Here is a 21030-nt window from a genome sequence, read left to right on the forward strand (position 1 = left end):
CGAAGTGTGGTTTCTCACTTGTCTGAGCCAAATCTTGTACATTTATCAAAAAAAAAAAAAAAAGGATAATAGTCGAACAGAGCTTGTGGCTGACAAGATTGCTGCTTTGATTAATATGGCTTGTTTTCAGACACACAGGCTTATAATTCTAAATAGGATAGGCAAAATAGGAGACAAATGTGTGTTGGTTATGTTCCTTAGTATGTTATTGACATGCAATTATTTTTCTTATTTGTCCTTGTTTTCCCATCTTACAAGAATACTGTGTGTGAGCTGTTTTAATGTACAGGGATATTCAAGGTTGGTATTATTCATATCCATCACCAGAATCATTTTGAAGGAGATGGTATTTGACACAGAACTGTCAAACATATTACATAATAAGTAGGTGCATGATAGAGGTCTGTAATCCTTAAAGCCCCTGCTTACTATGTTACAATCATAATGTGGTTTTAGTGCATTGTTTGGAACTTGGCCATAATGGTTTGTAAAGTATGATTTATAATTTAAAATTCTATGTGAACCCAAGCCTGGTGAAAAGATCATTCAATAAACCAAGTTGGCTAGCCTAACTTAGGATAGGTGTGAATCAGTCAGCTGATGCCATTTTGGTTCATTTAGTACAATTTAGACTCCTCTTTCACTACGCAATTTGGCAGTTTGAATCTCACCAGGCTCAAGGTTGACTCAGCCTTCCATCTTTATGAGGTCAGTAAAATGAGAACCCAATATGCTGACTCTGTAAATTGCTTAGAGTGGGCTGTGAAGCAGTGAAGTGGTGTAAGTGCTTTTGCTACCTATTTTCTTCAGGCGACTTGTCAAGCTAATTTTAATTCTGGCAAATACTTTTCGTGGGGGATGTTAGAAAAAAGTTTAAAGTTATTATGCAAACCCTATGGTTGAATCACATTTAAAGACGCTGAGCCAAAGTGCCCAGCAAATCGCTCCCTGACGCATGTCAGAGATGGATTTTGATTAAAAAAATAAAATAAATCTCCTTGGTGTACGTTGCAAAACTCTGCATTCAGATCCCATAGGCCCCATCTAGTGGTCGTCGGAAGCGTTGCAATCCAGACCTGAGTCTCCAACTCCGAGGAAATGCACTGACAAAACTATAAAAGCCATAATACTCAGAAATAACATTTCTCTGCTTTCATGAATATGCACCCCTGCATGTTTTTTTTTAAAACGGTGGCCTTAGGGGATAAGGAGACTGTTGTGAAATTCAATGCTACTGAGCGGACTGGCGTTCAATGCGCGTAAAGCTTTAAATTCTGTGGTTGTTTTTAGCCGAAGGGAGATTGACTTCTAGCCGAAGCTTGAGTAGGATCCGGTTTTCCATCCAGCTGCAATCCTTTATGCGCTTCTATTCGACAGCCGGATCCAGTCCAGTTCCCCTTAAAGCCATGCAAAGCCTCGGGCTCCACCTTCCAGGTTCGCCCCGGCCTTGCGCCCGCCAGCACAAAGGATCGGGGCGCCGGGGATCCTTCTCCAAGCCCGGCCTGTCGGTTTCTCCTTGGCGGCTCTGCCGGGGGAACCCAGCCAGGCAGCCGGTGACGGGGGGAAGGCGGAGATCGAGCGATCGCGGAGGCTCGCTCAAGCGCCGCCCTTCACCTCCGCGCGCCGCAGCTGGCCGGCCATGGTGGAGCAAGCCGACGACGCGCCGCTCCTCTTCTGGGCCGAGGGCCCGGCCGTTTCCTTACCGGAGCCCGGGGAGGCCGGCACCTGGGGGGGCTGCCGCTCCCCCACCATCTCCTCGGCTTGGAGGAGCCGTGGCGGCAAGGGGGAGCCGTTGGGAGCCGGTCCCGGGAGGCGACTCCAGGAGCAGGAACCGGCGCAGGTAGAGGAAGACCAGATCGTGGCAGTCTTCGTGGTCACTTTTGACCCCCGCACGGGTAAGCTGGGCAGCTGCCAGTCAAGCCGGGGATGGGAAGCTGGATCTCCCTTCGCGGGGAAGGGGGAGGAGGAAGGATCCCCTCTCCCCCTGGGCGACCTACAATTGCAGCTAAAGGATGACTTACTCTCTCTGGCAGCATTCAGGGATTTGCACCAGAGTCCGTCCTTCTTGGGAGTTCAGATGTCCAGGTCTCCAAAACTGAGTCTTTCTGACCATGTCCAGAGTGCGGCTCTATCTTCTTTTCCCATCAATTTCTTTCTGTTTGAGCCTGGGGGGGGGGATTAATGTGCAATAAGCTGTTTTTGACTCCCTCCACTCAAGAGGTTGAGACACCTTGGGTGTCTCCAGCAGCTTCTGCCTAGGGTAGCTAGGATTGAAAATACAGTTTGGTGCATATACGCTTGCAGCTTCTATGCCTGGAGGGAAATGCTTGGGGTAGTAGATGGCTTCATTGCTGAATGGTTTTAGAACTGCTTGCAACAAAGAGATCATTCATCCTTATTTTGGATGCATTCGCAATTGAAACTCAGGACTTTCCCACAACTTATTTAGTCCATCAGAAGATGGGAGCTTAGCAGTTGCTTTTGAACCAAAATTGCAGGTTTGTTCCGTATACATGGCCTGCACATGGGTGAGATTAAGTGTCTTGGAAAAGAGCATTTTTGGACATGATGTAAACACAGACACACAATTCTAGGCCTCATGTTGTTCCATCCTCCTTATTTTCCTTCTCTTTTCCTCCTCTTACACTTGACTGTTTTTAATGGGGAAGGGGGATAGGTTACTCAGGAATGAGTAGATGCTGGGGTCTTTTCCAGCCTGTTTGGTTTTTAATCTTGAGATCCATCAGCAGACTCAGACCAATGGATAGGAACACAGATATTGAGTTAAAGAATACGGTATTTGTGTTCAGATTCTAGTTGCCTCAGAGAATGCTGGGAAGCTTGACCGTATCCATATTCTGTCACCTTCAAATGAAGAGGGCAATGCTTCTTGAGAGTCTTTGGAGGTTTTCCACACAACGCAGAACCTAGAAAAATCATGTATATGTGTTCCAAGCCTAGGAATTTGGTTTCCTGAACTGCTGTGGACTTTGGTGTTTTGCTTGTGGTTCCATCCATACCCTTCTTAATTTTCTTATGCAGCTTCATGGGGTGGATGGGAACCTTAAGTTGCAGCCAGTGATAAAATATTGGGAGTCAGTCTTCTGGAAATCACTAACATCGTAATTCCTTAATCGCTCTCTATCCTTGCAGTAGAATAAATATTGTACCATAACTTGTGTACAAATTGCAGCACATCTGTTGTTCTTGTTCCTTTCCAACCTCCCAGTTTTAGGAACTGTTCATATATAGAAAATACTTTATTCACAGAAAGAAAGAAGAAGACAATCTCCCCCCCCCCCCAATATTTTCCCCTTCAGCTGCTGTGATAGTCAGACAGTGACTTCTGCCCTATTTTTGCTGAACAAGTCAAGAACTATACAGCAGGAACAATCCCCTGGTTTATGGTCTCAACTTGAATAGGAACAAGCCAGGAACCTTAGCTTGGGTGACAAATTCATCTTTTGATTCCTAGTTGGTTTAAGCGTTCCACTTGGCAAGAGGAATAGGCTACCTGAAGGGTAAAAATCCACGATTTTTTTGGAATCCGTGTTACCTTTGCGGCCATTGTATGGACTTTACCGTCCTATGGAAGTAGGGACCCTTGTGTAATGTGTACACAAGTGAGGGCTTGGTGTGATGTCCACAGATCACAGAAAGCAGCTGATTGGGATGTTTTGCTCCTTATCTCCTAGCAGTCTAAAGATCAGTCAGGAAGATTCCTCACTGAAGGGGAAAAAAATCCTGTGTATCCAGAAACTTTTATTTCAGGACTGCCTCAGTCATAATGTGCTGTTGGCAGTATACCTTGCCCTCAGATGCCAACCGTAGATATCACATTACACTGAATCATTCAGTGACAATTATACAGGCATCCAGAAGCCAGAGTATCTGCAGGTGTGTGTGTGCGTGTGTGTGTATGACTCACACGATCAAAGTCTTGCCCTGTGTTACATGCATATGAACATTGCACACATGTAGAAAGTATTGTGGAATAGTCAAGATGTGTATGTATGTGTACACACACATATTCTGCTTCCTATGTTCTTGAAATGAGCTTTCAGTTTTAAAACAGGTTCTGGGTAACGTTATCTGTGGTTTCCTTGTAAGAATTAAGTCATTATTGCAACATTTGAGTGATGTAATCCTTTTTTTTTTGTATTTGCTGTTCTTGGGAACATCTAAATATACTTCCTTTTCTTGTGTGGGCAGGACTATAGATTCCCAGTTGCAATTATGCTCTTTGCTAACATATATGGCCAATGGTGACATGACACCATCCTTTTAAAAAGCCCTTTATACAGGCAGCCCTTGACTTATAGCAGTTCATTTAGTGACCAAAGTTACAACAGCACTGAAAAACGTGACTTATGACCATTTTTCACATAACCATTGGAGCATAACTCCCTCATCATGTATTTTATATTCGAATACTTGGCGGCTGGTTCATATTTATGATGGTTGCAGTATCCTGGGGTCATGTGCTTAACTTTTGTGACCTTCTAGAAAGAGTGCAGAGAAGAGCAACAAAGATGATTAGGGGACTGGACATATGAGGAACGGTTGTAGGAACTGGGTATGTCTAATTTAATGAAAAGAAGGACTAGGGGAGACATGATAGCAGTGTTCCAATATCTCAGGGGTTGCCATAAAGAAGAGGGAGTCAAACTATTCTCCAAAGCACCTGTGGGTATAACAAGAAGCAATTGGTGGAAACTAATCAAGGAGAGAAGCAACTTAGAACTGAGGAGAAATTTCCTGACAAAACAATTAATCAGTGGAACAGCTTGCCTCCAGAAGTTGTGAATGCTCCAACACTGGAAATTTTTAAGATGTTGGATAACCATTTGTCTGAAGTTGTGTAAGATTTCCTGCCTAGGCAGGGGGTTGGACTAGAAGACCACCAAGTTCCCTTCCAACTCTGTTATTCTATTCTATTCTATTCTATTCTATTCTATTCTATTCTATTCTAAAGTCAATGGGGAAGTCAGATTCACTTAACAACCGTGTTAGTAATTTAACAACTGCAGCAATTCACTTAATAATAGGCAGCAAGGAAAGTTGTAAAATGAGGCAAAACTCACTTAACACATTTCTCCCTTAGCAACATACATTTTTGGCTCAATTGTGGTTGTAAGTTGAGGACTACCTGTATAGGCTAAAGTTAGATAAACTTTTTTCAGTCCTCTTTGACCACAGCTCCAAAAAATGCTGGCACACCTTTTCTGCTATTTCAAGACAGGATACCGGCCAAAAGTAGTGCCAAACTTAAATATTACATTAAAAAATTAAAAAGAATTTTTCAGTGGAAGTGGAACCCCTCCCCCTAAACCATTATAACTTTTCGCCCTCCCCTAAATGTAAAGCATCCCTAACCACTAGAGTAGCATTGCTGAATTAGATGGTTATTAAAATGAATGGATTTGCATAGTAGCCTTACATGAGATACTTACCACTAAGTAGATCATATTAGGCTTTTGAGTGTTCTTTCATTTATTTATGAAGTCATTCAAGGAAATCGCCATATATCAAACATAATGTCTTCCACTCACCTCATTTGGAAAGCAGTTGAATGGATTTTCTTGGTGATCAGAAGGTTAGTAATAAACCTCCTAGTTAGTAAATTAGTAAGCTGGCTGGGGAATTCTGGGAGTTGAAATCTTCAGGTAGGACAAGGTTGAGAAACGCTGCTTTAAGAGCACTCAACTTTGCAATTTCTCAAATGACATGTCTGTTCCAGAAATATGATAATGATGAAACCTGTAGTAAATGAGTTTAGGATTTCTATATTTTGACGTGGGAATGTTGGTTCCCATTCTTCTATAGTTGCGGTTTGACAATGTCTGAGTGGTTACCGTATGGTGGTAATAAAAGTTATTTTCAAAATGCTCCAAACCCCTCCAATTTGGAAGGAGCTGATAGGGGTCATAGTCTCAGGTGATATTTGCATTTCAAGCAGCTTTTAAAATAAGCTGCAGCTTGGACAAGAAATATATATTGCTATGACGCTAGTGATAAGCATTCTTTCCATTCCCTCCACATGAGAATTTAAGCCATGGACTGTGCGGAAATTTAGCTTCTTAACTTTTGGAGGATTATTTCTATCAAAGGGGACAGGCCGCTTTGTCCTTTAATGAGTAGTACTATTGTTTGGTAGTAGGTAAAGATTTTTCCTTCTTTCATGACAAAAAAATCAAGTGCATGCCAGAAAAGCGGGAGTCCATTCGAAAAGAAAAGAGGCAAACATGGATGAAGTTAGAGGAAGGTTATCAGGAGGCTACAGAATCTAGAAGCATTCCAGTATCTTGAGGGGCTGCCACAAAGAGGAGGGGGTCAGCCTATTCTTCCAAAGCACCAGAGGGCAAAGGATGGCAACTACTCAAGGAGAGAGGCAACCTGGAATGAAGGAGAAACTTCCTGACGGTGAGGACAATCAACCAGTGGAACAGCTTGCCTTCAGATGTTGTAGGTGCTTTATCACTGGAGGTTTTTAAGCAAAGATTGAACAGCCACCTGTCTGAAATCGTATAGGGTCTCCTGCTTGAGCAGGGGGCTGGAGTTGAAGACCTCCAAGGTCCCTTCCAGTTCTATTCTGATTAATTGACTGAAATTCCTGCCCACCTATGGTGACCAAGGCAGCTGTTAGACACAAAGGCCATTAAAAAGAATGCAGATACTAGCAAAGTCTACAGATGTAGGTTTGGGTAACTAACCAACATAATCGTTGATTTTTGATGCTTTCTCCTGTGCATGCCAGGAAGCTTGAGTTGTGTTGACCTTTATGAATGAAAGTTGCTTGGAAAACCAAGCCTATGTATATTTTTGGATTCAGTTCTCTGGGACAAACTTGAATGGCATGGCCTCACTGCTCTTCCCATTGGCTACATAAACCCTTGAATGAGCTTTAGATATTGTTCATTCCGGGAAATTAAGGCCTGCTTCAGAACACTTTTCCTTCTGAGAAGTTTTCAAGCACTCCTCTGTGGCTACAGCAGAGATTGAAAAGGGAATGAAGCATCACTTCTGAGACTGTGATGGCCTGATTCCGAGTTTACCCACGGTAGTTTGAAAGATGAAAGGAAGGTGAAAGAAAGTGTATATCCGGATAAGCACAAATAGACTCAGGTTTTAGCAAAAGGAGAGGAGAAAGAGTTGTATGATCAAAAAGGGGAGATCTGAGGAAAAAGATAAGAAAAAAGATGAAAGAGATGTAGTACCAAGTATTAAGGACAGGAAAAGACTTTGAAGTGTGTTGCCTACAATTGTAATTTTTGGCAGCTCCACAAAGCAGTAGAATAAATGAATACTTAAAAGAAGTAACACTTGAGAGATTTTCCTGATTAATAATAAATGTAGATAGATTTGCTAAGTGTGCCTGTTTGAATATTCACGTGGCTGATACAACCTATAGGAAAATGTGTATTTTATAACTATAGATCTCTCCTCCCTATTGTATGAATAGCCAAGGGTTAGAGCCATCCAGATACAAAAATAAGAATGTATCGTAAAAACACAAGGACGTAATTAAAAAATGTTCAAGATCTAAACTTAACAAAAGGACAATTTAAAATAGAGGTAGTCCTTAACCTACAACCGTAATTGAACCCAAAATGTATGTTGCAAAGTGAGAAATTTTTAAAGTGAGTTTCCCCCCATTTTACAACTTTTCTGGCCATCTTTGTTAAATGAATCACAACAGTTGTTATATTACTAACACAGTTGCTAAGTGAATCTTAACCTGCTTGTCAGAAGGTTGCAAAAAGTGATCGCGTGACCCCAGGACACTGCAACCGTCATAAATTTGAGTCAGCTGTCAAGCATCTGAATGTAAATCACATGACCATGGGGATGCAGCAATGGTCATAAGTGTCATAAATGGTCATAAGTCCCTTTTTTCCAGTGCCGTTGTAACTTTGAACAGTCACTAAGTGAACTGAACTACCTGTACTATACATCCAATAGAATAAAAGATACTGAATTTCATTATTACTTTTTATTATTTACCAGGGGCATTATTCTTCCCTATTGCCTGTACTTTCTGCTGATTTTTAGATAAGAGATGGCCCAGGGCAATTTCAGACTTCCTTCCCATGAAAGTTGTTTTGCTAATTCTCCCTGACGGCAAAGTTTGTTTAAGTTCTCCTATTTCATTTCATTGAAAGTCATGCGGAAACCACACATTAGTCACTTTTTGCTTTACAAACATGTGCCGTGCGAATCACCAATATCTTTTTTTGTGGAAAATGCACTTCGCTGGACCCCACTGAAAAAAAATGGATTTCCCCGGAATCGCAAAAATATTGGAAAAGAATCTGGAAGTGGGCACAAGAAATTACGGGGGAACAAATAAAGTATAAACCCGAAACCTTCTTACTAGGAATAATTAAAGGGAACTACACAAAAAAAATTAAATATCTACTAACACATATATTAACCACAGCCAGAATTGCCTTTGCCCAATGCTGGAAGCGATATAATACAACGCCAGACGAATTAGTGATTAAAAAAACCTTGGATTGTGCAGAGATGGACAAATTAACCCTAAAATTAAAAGACAAAGAAGAATCGGAATATTACGAAATTTGGAATAAGTGGTATGAATGGTTGGATAATAAGAAAAACAATTAAGCCGAAAACAATATACATAAATAAACATAGAACTGTATATAAAAGTAGGTAAATATGTAAAATATCATAAAAATGTATAGATAAGATGACATAATGATTGTAATATATGGTAAAGAGAGGAAAACATACATAGATACGAAGATGTAACATTGTACAAACTGTTGATATAAAGATTGTAATATGTGATAAAAAGGCAAAAACAATAAAAAATTATTACGAAAAAAAGAAAAAAAATGGATTCCAGCACCATTTTATTTGGAGGATATGCAAAGCAAAGATACTTCAGAACGTTTCTTGTGCAATAAAACTACAAATGTTCCACAATGTGGATCGAGATCAGGGGTGTCAAACTCAAGGCCCACCGTACAGATCCAGCCTGCTGGGTGTTTAGATCTGGCCCGCGGGGCCGGTCTGGAAATAGCAAAGGACCACCCCACGGTGCCTCTGCTAGCAAAAATGGGGTATGGGTGGGCGGACGCACCCCCCACTCCCGCAACAATTTTTGGCCTCTGGAGTGGCCCAGGAGGCCTTCCAGGCCCAAAACGAGGCCTCCAGAATACTGCAAGAGACCATCCTTGACTCAGAAGGTTATAAAAGGGAGGAAAAGTAAAACATTTTACCTTTCAGGCTTGCAGGATTCTGCAACTAGCCTATGTCAACAAGTTATAGTTCTAGTCTTCCTATGGAGTCAATTTCTTGATCTGGTCTCTCTCTCTCATAAGGTGATCAAGTAGCTCAAGTAAGGATTAAATAACCAAAATCACAGAAATGTACACCTCCCTATTTTTATAAGTTTATAAACCCATGTTTACGGAGGTGCGGTTCTGTGTCATGCCCACCATGGCCACGCCCACCATGACCACACCCCCTCCAAGGTCAAACCCAATCCTGGTGTGGCCCTCAGTGAAACTGAAGCCAGAGTTACAGTGATAAAATTTATGTTAAGAAATCTGAGAAGAGATTGGAAGAAACTAATGCAGAGCTCCTTTCTGTACTCTTCTGTGCAGCCCCAGTGTTATTTATCCTCACTCACAAGCATACTTGAGGAGACAAGGAATTGACAGAACGTTTTTATTTTAATGCAGGGCTGAGTGAAGGTGATTGGGATAGTTCCTCGGATAAACAACCTCTTGCCCCTCTCTCTCTTCTCCGCACACATGAAACAACATCCTGGTCTTACAATCAAATACATTTGGAGGAGACCCAAGTTGGAAAAAAGTTGATTTATATCAGACGTTTGTGGGACTTTTTGCTGCCCCAAAAGTCCTGCAAGAATCAGAAGAGCCACAATTTTGGGCTTTTTTCAGGTTGTTTGGAAGGACTTAAGGATAAAACATGTGCCTTAAACCCCAAGAAGCAACAGTGAGAACTGGACATGGAACCACTGATTGGTTCAAAATTGGGAAAGGAGTCAGGCAAGGCTTTACAGTGTCACCCTGCCTATTTAACTTACATGCAGAGCATATCATGAGAAAGGCATGGCTACATGAATCAAAAGTTGGAATTAAGATTGCAGGGAGAAATATCAACAACCTCAGCTATGTAGATGATACCACTCTAATGGCAGAAAGTAAAGAGGAACTAAAGACCCTGTTGATGCAGGTGAAGGAGGAGAGTGCAAAGGTTGACTTGAAACTCAACATTAAGAAAACTAAGATCATGGCATCTGGCCCTCTCAATTCCTGGCAAATAGATGGGGAAGAAATGCACGTAGTGACAGATTTTATTTTCCTGGGCTCCAAGATCACAGCAGATGGAAACTGCAGCCAAGAAATCAAAAGACGCTTGCTCCTAGGAAGGAAAGTTATGACAAATCTAGACAGCATACTAAAAAGCAGAGACATCACCCTGCCAACAAAAGTGTGTATAGTCAAGGCTATGGTTTTCCCAGTTGCAATGTATGGCTGTGAAAGTTGGACCATAAGAAAGGCTGAGTGCCAAAGAATTGAGGCCTTTGAACTATGGTGCTGGAGAAAACTCCTGCGAGTCCCTTGGACTGCAAGATGATCAAACTGGTCAGTCCTAGAGGAGATCAATCCTGACTGCTGTTTAGAAGGCCAGATCCTGAAGATAAAACTCAAATATTTTGGCCACCTAATGAGAAGGAAGGACTCACTGGAGAAGAGTAATGCTGGGAACGATTGAGGGCAAAAGAAGAAGAAGGGGACGACAGAGAATGAGGTGGCTGGATGGAATTACCGAAGCAGTAGGCCTGAACTTAAATGGACTCCTGAGGATGGTAGAGAACAATAAGGCCTGGAGGAACGTTGTCCATGGGGTTGCGATGGGTCGGACATGACTTCGCAATTAATGACAAGAACAAACCCCATATACAAGGGTTTGGCTAGGTAGGGACATAGCACTGTCCCCACAGCCTTTAAAAACAAACAAACCAGCCCCTGGCCATTAAAAGTTGCTTGCTCTTTTTCTCTGTCAACATGCAAGCAAAGTTATAAGATGTTTGCAATTCGTTAAAACAAGAACTGACTTAACTTCTTTTTTGTACTGTATGATTTGGCAAAGCTGCCTCTTTTCCCAAGAAGGCCAGCCATCTGTTTAAGGTCTTTGGCCAAAAAAAAACATTTATTTGCATGGTAATCTCTCACTGCTTTGCTCAGAAGTATAAAAGAGATGACGTGGCTAGAAGGTGAGCACAGAGGGAAGAAGAGATATTGATCAGACCAGCCAAAACTAGAGAAAACAAAGGAGTGACTTTGAGGGCAGGGGAGGGATGAAGTGGAGGGAGGGAGGGAGAGGAAAGAAAAAGTGATGAAAAGAAATTGCAACTTGGCCCTCACTTGATAAATTGTATAGCTCTTATTTGGGGAAACAGGAAGCATCTATAGCACTTAGCAGAATAACACAGTTGAAAGGGACATTTGTAGGTCATCTAGTCCAACCCCCTGGTCAAGTAGGAGACCCTACTCCATTTCTGACAGATGGCAGTCCAGTCTCTTCTTGAAAGCCTCCAGTGATGAAGCACCCACAACTTCCAAAGGCAACTTCTGTTCCATTGGTTGATTGTTCTTGCTGTCAGAAAATTTCTCCTTATTTCTAGGTTGAATCTCTTGACCAGTTTCCATCCATTGTTCCTTGTCTGGCCTTTGGGTGCATTGTAAAATAGGTTGTCCCTCTCTTCTCTGTGGCAGCCCCCCCAAATATTGGAATGCTGCGTTTTTGTCACCCCTGGTCCTTCTCTTCACTAGACTATCCATGGTAGGATTTAAAACTAGAGATAGTTAATTTCATTCACTTTAGCTGCCCAGTGAGGTAGAGTAGCCCAAAACGATTCAGATAATTGAATAACCCCAAATGGAGAAAAATCATACAAGACATACATATCAATCTCCTGATATACATAATCAAGAGCAACTGATTTAAGGTGGGGGTGGTCACAATTTGATCACAGTTTAAAGAAATAAAACCTGGAAAGAGTTGTCTAGGAAGGCAATCTGGTTCCACCACTGCCAGTTGCATCCCAACATCAATGGAGGAGCAGAAGGAGATGAACAGAATCTGTGAATCAGTAATTTATTATCTCCACCATGCAGTTTTTAAAAAATTCTCTACAGCAACCAAACAAGTGCCTAAATTGGCCTTCCCCAACTTGGCAGTGTCTAAAATTGTTAACTCCAACTCACATAATCCCCAGCCAACTGGGGGTGAGTGTCTAGAATCCAAGGCATTTACAGGTGCCATTATGGAGGAAGGCTTGCTTAAAGATTGAATTCAAAATAAGGTTGCTAGCAGTTGGGAAAACCTATAATATGAATGAATGAGGCTTAAAGAGGTTTTCCAGCCAGTTTAACTGGTCTACATATCCTAGCTGACTCAGGCATTTGCAAAATAATATCTTCCCCAACACCTAACTGTCTTTTAAAAATATTGTTTTATCTGTTGCAATCTTCATATTTTTTATTGTCTTGTTTTATAATGGATGGTTTTATATTTGATTATCTAACTTAGATATTCATATTTTATGTACATATTGTACAGTATATATTGTTACATCTTTTGGGACTCTGGATATCTAAAGCACATCTAATACAGTCATCATAATTCCAGACAAATAAAGCAATGATTCCAGTTGAGCTGGTTGGCTTAATGCCTCCCAGTGAGAGTCCAATTTTCTGTGGAGGAGCAGGAAAATCCCAGAGCAAGGTGTTACCACACCCAGGAATAAAAAAACAACCCACCATTGTCCTATTTATTTTTCCTGTTCTATTCTTTTATATTTGTTTTTCTTCATACAAACAAAAACTTCCTTCTCTCTAATCAGATAAATATGTTATCAAGCTGGTATTTCTTCCTCAACTTTGTTCATATCTACATCTACATCTATATAATTATGTCTGTGTCTGTCTGTCTGTCTTTCTGTCTGTCTGTCTGTCTGTCTGTCTGTCTGTCTGCCTAGATAGATAGATAGATAGATAGATAGATAGATAGATAGATAGATAGATAGATAGATAGATAGATAGATAGATAGATAGATAGATAGATAGATAGATATCTGAGATTCCATGTTTGGGAGACCAATTGAATTGGGTAGCCGAACCTGTCTTCAACACTATTGCTTTCTGTCCCTCTTCCTTTTTTTCACTTGAGTTCATCTTATCTTAGGGCAGGTCTGGCCTCGTCCAGTCCAGATGTATTTAAAGCCAATGTAGTTTTTCTTTTCTTCCAATGTTTTTTCCTCCAGATGTAGAGTCCATTTTGCAGATCAACCAGAAGTTGGTCCATTGGTTGTGGCAGGAATTGACTGACCGGCTTATTGCTCAAGGCTGATGTTATGGGCTGAGAGAAAGCAGCCAGCCCAAAATCACCCAGCCAGACATTTGAGAATTATTCAGGAAGAGTAAACTTGAAGTTGAATGAAAGCACAGAAGTACATAAAAATAGGGATCCACCTTACAAGAGAGAAATGGGTTAATTGGTCGACTCAACAAGCTGAAGCTTAGTGGGAGGGCGCAAGTCTTTTCACGCAGAAAATGCAGGGGTAGTCTGAGGAGAGGGCGCTAGGCAGATTGTCTTGTAGTTCAGTAGTTCTCAGCCAGGGACCGTATTGCACCCTGGAGCCCTAGGATATTTCAAGAGGGCTATAGGTGAAAAATATGGTCTGGGAAGCCATAGTACAGCGGTGTCAAACTCAAAGCCCAGGGCCGGCCCGGCCCACAGGGTACTTAGATCTGGCCACCCCGGAAACAGTGAAGATTGACCTTCGGTGCATCTGCCAGTGAAAAATGGAGCTCGTTAGGGCCGTGTGTGACCCTCCCATGCTCCATTTTAGCTGACAGATGGTTGCAGGGGGCCTTGGCAGCCCAAAACGGAACTCGGGAACCCATTTTGGCTAGCAGAGTGCTCTGGCCATCACAGACCCCCCCCTCCCAACACGAGTAATATCGAGCTGGCCATGGCCCCCCAGCCCCCGGAGGTCAAACACAACCCTGATGCGGCCCTCAATGAAATTGAGTTTGACACCTCAGCCCTAGTACAAGCCGTGGGGACAGAGAAAAGCAAAGTATATTACGTTGCAGGTACTGCTGTTGATGTCAGGAAATGCACCAGATATTATGTCTGTATCGTTAATAGGACTTGGACAGGTGGCCACAGGAGAAAAGGTTGGAATGGAGCCATGGGAGAGAAAAAAACGTTAGGAAACACTACTCTAGTTGACCTCTTGAATATTAACTGGCCCCAGTGAATTGTTCTCAGATCCAGCCAATCAATGCAGATTCTGAACACTCGAACAGGCCAATTATCTGATTCTGCACTAGCTAGCCTCCTAGGTCCTTCCTCTTTAAACTGTCTCCTAAGGCCTGTCATGCTGAAACATCCAGCCCTTAGAACAATATTCCTCAAACTAGTATCCCTTTGGCATATTGGATTACAATTCCATTATCCTGATTTAACAGCTGTTTAGAGTGGCTTCCCAATGCATTTGGGGAACATTTCAAAATATCTTGAAAATGGGGGAGGGGAGAAGTGGCTTGTTTGAGAGATGGGATCGTTCTCTAATATATTCAAGCAGCCTTTGGATATTCCCCCCACAAACCAGCTAGTGCCATACACTAAATCAAAACAGATAAATATTTTCGTAGAGATTCTTCTCTCCATAAAGCAGGAACCTTTCATAACCAGGCATAAGGACTCTCAAGATTTATTTAAAATGCCTGGAGGAACGTGACAAGACGGTGTTGCATAGGTCCAGAATGCTTCATTTTAAAATTCCAATCACGCATCATCTTATTCCTCCTCCTCCTCCTCTTGCCATGATTGATTCGAATTTAATTTCTTTTGTTTCTCATGTGTGGTTTTGTGTGTGTGGTATAAATGAAGCTCTATAAATCTTGAGCCTCATGATTATTTAGTATTAATTGTAATATAGCATTTATATCCTGCCTTTTGTCTGGAAACTCAAGGGAGCAGGGGAGTGGAGGCTGAAACACATGATGAATAGTTGCAGGAACTGAACATATCTAGCCTAACAAAGAGAAGGACTAAAGGGTGACTTGATAACAATCTTCCAATATTTGAGGGACTATCACAATGATGTGGGGTGTCAACCTATTCTCCAATTCACCTGACGGCAAGACAAGAAGTAATGGGTGGAAGATGATTAAAGAGAGATCCAACCTAGAATTAAGAAGAAATTTCCTGACAGTGAGAACAATTAATCAGTGGAATGGCTTGTCTCCAGAAGTTGTAGGTGCCTCCATCACACTTTTTTTTTAAAGAAGAAATTGCACAGCCATTTGTCCAGAATGGTATAAGGTCTCCTGCTTGAGCAGGTGGTTGGACTAGACGACCTCCAAGGTCCCTTCCAACGCTGTTAATCTCTCTGTGTCTCCTCCCTTTTGGCCTCACTATGAGTTGTTTGGACTGAAAGATATTAGTCCGAAGGAACCTTGCCTCTATTTCAGATATTCTGATGCTGAGCATTATTTTGCTTCTGCAATCAAAAGATCCTACTCATTGCAAGAGAAGATTATTGTGGTATAATGGACTGTTGAACTAGGATCAGGAGTTGCAAGTTACTGGATATCCTTGGAAAAGTCACTATTGGACAGTCATAATGTGCTTTGTTTGGTTTTGAGTTAGCATGTGTTGTAAGAAACCACCCATTGTGTTGTACATGGCTTCGGGCTCACCTCATTGGATGAACCCAGTCCGTGATGGTTAATTCATTGAGTCCAGAATATACGATTCAATACTCTGAGAAAAGCAGGTGAGAACACTGGACATTTCTCCAGTTGGATTCTTCCATATCCATCTTCCCCCATCTCCTGGGTCTTTCCACCAATGGGAAGTATTATGAAGGTTGGTTGATTCATGTTAATTAATCTCTGTAGTCACTTGGAGTTGAAAATAAGTTGACAGCACATAAATCAATATTTTTGTGGGTGCTTTGGCCGGAATCTTCTTGAACAATGGGACAGAAATAATGGAATAAATAGAAATATTTCATTTAGCAAGTGTCTGGAAGTAAGGCATAACCTCTTAGTCTTCCTGATACCTAGCAAAGTAAGGGAACTGTTAGGCGTGCCTCTATCAATAACCAAGAAAGAAAACTCCCAACTCCATTATTTGTGGAATTAAAGATACTGGTCATGAAAAGATAGCAGCGAAAGAAAATCAAGATCTGCGCCAAAAAGGCGGGAGCATGTACATATCAAATTTTTACCCAGCACCATCCCCCCATTCACCCCAACCCAGTGGCCAATTTGCAATTCCCAAAGGTGTCATGTGGGGTGCACCTTCAAAAACCTCATTCAGATAGTATGCAGAGACGGTTGACCTTGACCAAGTCCAAACACAGGCCATCAGCATACGCAGAAGATGGTAAGAATCAACCTCCCTTCTGATAACTCCTCCAGCACCATAGGTTTCCCATCCCAAATACCTCAAGCCCCCTCCCTCCCCATTTCTATGGCAGCCGATAGCAAGCAAGCAAAGTCGAGGCTGACAGGAACAGTTGCATGTTTGAGATAGATGGATGGATAAGTATTGACAAACATTAAAATAAAACACTTAGGGAAGACAGCAGAGCAATTATAATGATGTTGGCACTAACATTAGCTCAATAACCCTTGCTGATTTTTTTTTAAAATGTAAAGCACATTTTTCAGAAGGTTTAGAAAAAAATATTTCTTTCCGGAAAAAAAATCAACTAGAACTAGAATAGAATAGAATAACTGAATTGGAAGGGACCTTGGAGGTCTTCTAGTCCAACCCTCTGCCTAGGCAGGAAACCCTACACCATTTCATACAAATGGTTATCCAACATCTTCTTAAAAACTTCCAGTGTTGGAGCATTCACAGCTTCTGGAGGCAAGTTGTTCCACTCATCAATTGTTCTAATCTGGGTGCCCTAAGGATTTTGGTTATGAGGAAGAAGTAGCTATTTCTGTCAAACTTATAATGAGGGACCCTTGGTTCTCTTTTGAATTGGGTTATTTTCTTGCAGATGTTTCATTACTCAAACTAGGTAACAATATTGGCACTAGCCTCATTAGCACTCTTGATGTTTCCTAGTTTGGGTAATGAAAAATCTACAAGAAAACAACCAAGCTCAGTGAGCACCAAGGACCTCGCATTTCAATCCCGAATTACAAATATTCTCCTTTACCTCCTTTACCCTTCTCCTTTAACTTACAATGTCAGACAATGGGGGCTCTGCTTTCAGTGGTTTTCAGAAAACGAAAGGCACATCTGTATGATTTTATGGCCTTGGTCTTGTGCTGGATCTACGTTAATGTTTTGTTTTCCTTCCTTTCCACACAGGTAATATGGTTGAATGGTGTTTGCCACAAGATATTGATCTGGAAGGTGTTGAGTTCAAATCTATGGCCAGTGGATCCCATAAAATCCAGTCTGATTTCATGTGAGTGTATTGCAGATTTCTTGCTGCAACTTCTTGCAGTTTTGCAAACGATTTGGTTATACAAATCTTTCCATTATCTGAAAAGGGTTAAATCGTTTTCCTTATTAAGACAAAATGCTGAGTGTTAATGCCAATCATATATATATATATATAGGTGACTGCAGATTTGAGGAAGAAGTAAGCTATCACATGTGGCATGCACAGCCCCTAGAACCAAGGTTTACTGTCCATAATACCCACCCCTATGCCTGGGAACCTTAAGCCACACTAGGTAGTCCTTCTATGTTTGTGTGATTTCTCCAAATTCAAATTCACCTTTCAAAACACCTGCAGGAGGATAAAACGGTCAAGATGCTAGCTGCACCCATGCCATCAAACCTGTTCAATGTGTGCTATGCACACGGTGGCTCAGTGGCTAAGATGCTGAGATGCTGAACTTATTGATCAGAAAGCTCAGCAGTTCGGCGGTTTGAATCCCTAGCGCCACGTAAGGGAGTGAGCTCCCGTTACTTGTCCCAGCTTCTGCCAACCTAGCAGTTCGAAAGCATGTCAAAATGCAAGTAGAAAAATAGGAACCACCTTTGGTGGGAAGGTAACAGCGTTCCGTGCACCTTCGGCATTTAGTCATGCTGGCCACATGACCACGGAGATGTATTCGGACAATGCTGGCTCATTGGCTTTGAAATGGAGATGAGCACCGCCCCCCTACAGTTGGGAACAACTAGCACATATGTGCAAGGGGAAACTTTACCTTTTACCTTTGTGCACACGAAACACATAAAATAATGACATGGTTGCAATTACACATCTTGGTTTTTTGGTCCTCTCTTTTCCCTCCTGGCTGCAACTCTTCTTTCTTCTTATGGGAGTGAATCGTAAATTTGGAAAACAAAGTATGTTAAAACATTGTATCTGCCTCTAATAATGTCTGTATCTTAGTGTATCTTGTAAGACCCAATGTTGGAAGATTGATTTATAAGGAAACAGTAAACATCTCTGTTTTATCATTAGTGCAGTTGCTCTCAAAGACTAGTCTTAAAACTGGAGATACATCTGAAATATAATTGAATGAGTTCTTGTCTATTTCCAAGCCAAGTGCCTTCCAGATTTGTTAATAGAATCCTAAGGTTGTTCAGTGCAGGATCCATTCCAACAGTGTTTCTTAAAGTGTGGTCCTAGGATCCCTGGGTGTCCCTCAAGACCTCTCAGGGGTCTCCATAATCAAAATTATTTGCCTGATTACCATATTTTTGGACTATAAGACGCACTGGTGTATAAGACGCACCAAGATTTCGAAGAGGTAAGTAAGAAAAAAAAGTTTTTGTCCTCCCCGGCCCCCAGGAATACTCTGCAGGCTTCGGCGGGACTGGGAGAAGGGAGAAGACTGGGAATACGCCCCCATTTTTGCGAAAAACGGGCAGAAAACAGGCCTTTTTTTTTTTTGCAAAAATGGAAGCATTTTTGCCTTCCCCCCCAGCCCTGCTGAAGCTTGCAGAGTGCTTTTGGGGACTGGGGGAAGGCAAAAACACCTCCCGTTTTTTGGCCGTTTTTTGCAAAAATGGGATGCACAGGCGGAGCTTCGGGAGGCCAAAAATGGCTGTATTCAGTATATAAGATGCACCAACATTTCCATGATCTTTTTTTGGGGGGGGGGGTGCGTCTTATACTTCGAAAAATACGGTATATTCTCCTGATCTACAAAGCTAGTAACTCTAAAAAAAGATATATAGTTAGACATATAGTTAGGCATAATTTGTTTGCAATAACCCCATGCTGGCTCCTGTTAATAGTGGCACACTTATCCAAGTGCTTACAGACTTTCTATTGAATGACCTTCCCCAGTACAGATGTCAAGGCGAAAGGTCTGCATTTTCCTTTTGAATTGGAAGATGCCATTTGCTCTCTTCTGGGATGTGGTCTGACCTCCAGTATTTCAGCAATGGTCTCGGTGAGTTCCTTTAGTAAGCTAGGAGTCCATCCATTTCTGCAGATTTACCATCTTTTAAACTACCCACAGTTTCTCTTATCCTCCCCTTGTTTATCTTTAGTTTCCTTTTTCTCCCAATGACATAATGATGGCCAGCTAGAGCTCCATTTCTTGTCTGAGGAAATTTATTTATTTATTTATTTATCATTAAATTTATATTGCCACCTATTCACTTATGGCGGCTCAAGGCAGCTTTCAGAATGTAAAACACCACATCCAAAAACAGTAAAACTAATTTTAAAAAATCAAATAAATTAATGTAATAAAATCACCACCCACCCCAGTGACAGCTGATCACACGAGCCATTTAATGGGCTCGATCCTGCTGTGGGTTCCCCAGACCCACTGGCAGAACCAGGTCTTTAGCGCCTTCTGGAAGATTATTAGAGTGGGGCCCTTCTAATCTCTGGGGAATGATGTTCCAGAGAGAGGGCGCCACCACGGAGAAGGCCCTTCTTCTGGGTCCCACCAGGCATATCTCCCTTGGGGATGGGACCAACAACATTCCCTGCCTCCCTGCTCTGATGGGTTGGTTAGATATGACTGGCAAGAGATTATTTAATGATAAATAAATAAATAAATAAATAAAACCCAGCATCTTGAATTGTATCTGGAATTCCACTGGTAACCAGTGAAGCTCACAAAGATAACAGCCTCATATGGATACTTGCACTGCTGCTTTCTGGGCCAGCCATAGTTTCTAAATGGTTTTTAAAGACAGCCATTTTTGAAACTGTAAGCTAAGTTCAACTCTGTAGTTTAATGGGGGAATTACTTGTAAACACAAAACAAGAGAACATTTCCACTAGTCATTGCCAGTTCAACACATTGGCAACTTCTATGACGTCTGAGTTGAATTTTCTCGCTATTTCAGATTCAAAGGTAGCGTAAACACTTTTCCCAAGGTGCCAGTTCCTTCAGTTAATTCTTCCCTGTCGATGAGGATGAAATCCAGGATAGCAGACGCTATTTCTTTCTTCCACTTTCTGACAGATAAAATTATCAGCAAGAGAGGATATGAATTTGTTGATCCTCTGGGTAGAGTTAGATTCCTGTAACTGTCAGGATAATTTATATTTCTCATTAACATTATTGTATGCATCTTCAAAACATAGATTGTCTGACGCAGAAGGGCCTACATGCAATATCTTCTGCTCAGGTGGTCTGTAATAAACTTGCACAACAATATAATTTTTTGTTTTTCTCTTCATTTCTTACTCCCCCCCCCCGCCCCCTCCAGTATTTCTGTATTCTAATCCCTGAATTTCTGTACAAATATATATCTTTCTTTGGAACAAAATAATAATTCTTTTGCTAAGTTGCCCATAAGTTGTTTAATGATGGTTTTCTCCGTGGGCCACTGCTATCAATCAATTGCTAGTCAGAGAAAATATACCTGGTGCTTACTTTGTTACCTTTTAGGTGCCAAATAAAGATTTAGCAAAATAGATTATTTTAGATATTTTGATATCTAACTGTAGGAAGTTAGGACCCACCTCTCTCCTAGAAAAATGAAATATTCTAGGAAATATTA

At 41.5% G+C, this 21030-nt stretch overlaps 1 protein-coding gene across 4 annotated transcripts in view; it reads left to right on the plus strand.

Annotated features, from left to right (window-relative positions):
* The window catches only part of DENND11 (DENN domain containing 11), a 44828-nt gene that overhangs the window by 2572 nt on the left and 21226 nt on the right, over window positions 1-21030 (plus strand). For 3 of the 4 annotated variants that reach the window (XM_081958242.1, XM_081958240.1, XM_081958241.1), the window contains exon 2: window positions 17410-17509. In XM_081958242.1, the coding sequence (XP_081814368.1) occupies window positions 17415-17509 (95 nt within the window). In that variant the 5' untranslated portion in view covers window positions 17410-17414. Of the gene's footprint in view, window positions 1-1499; window positions 1896-17409; window positions 17510-21030 lie in introns of those variants that run through there. The other variant, XM_081958239.1, reaches the window with a different exon arrangement.

The sequence above is a fragment of the Natrix helvetica genome (assembly GCF_964273705.1).
Source record: "Natrix helvetica genome assembly, chromosome: 6".
Taxonomy (NCBI): domain Eukaryota; kingdom Metazoa; phylum Chordata; class Lepidosauria; order Squamata; family Natricidae; genus Natrix; species Natrix helvetica.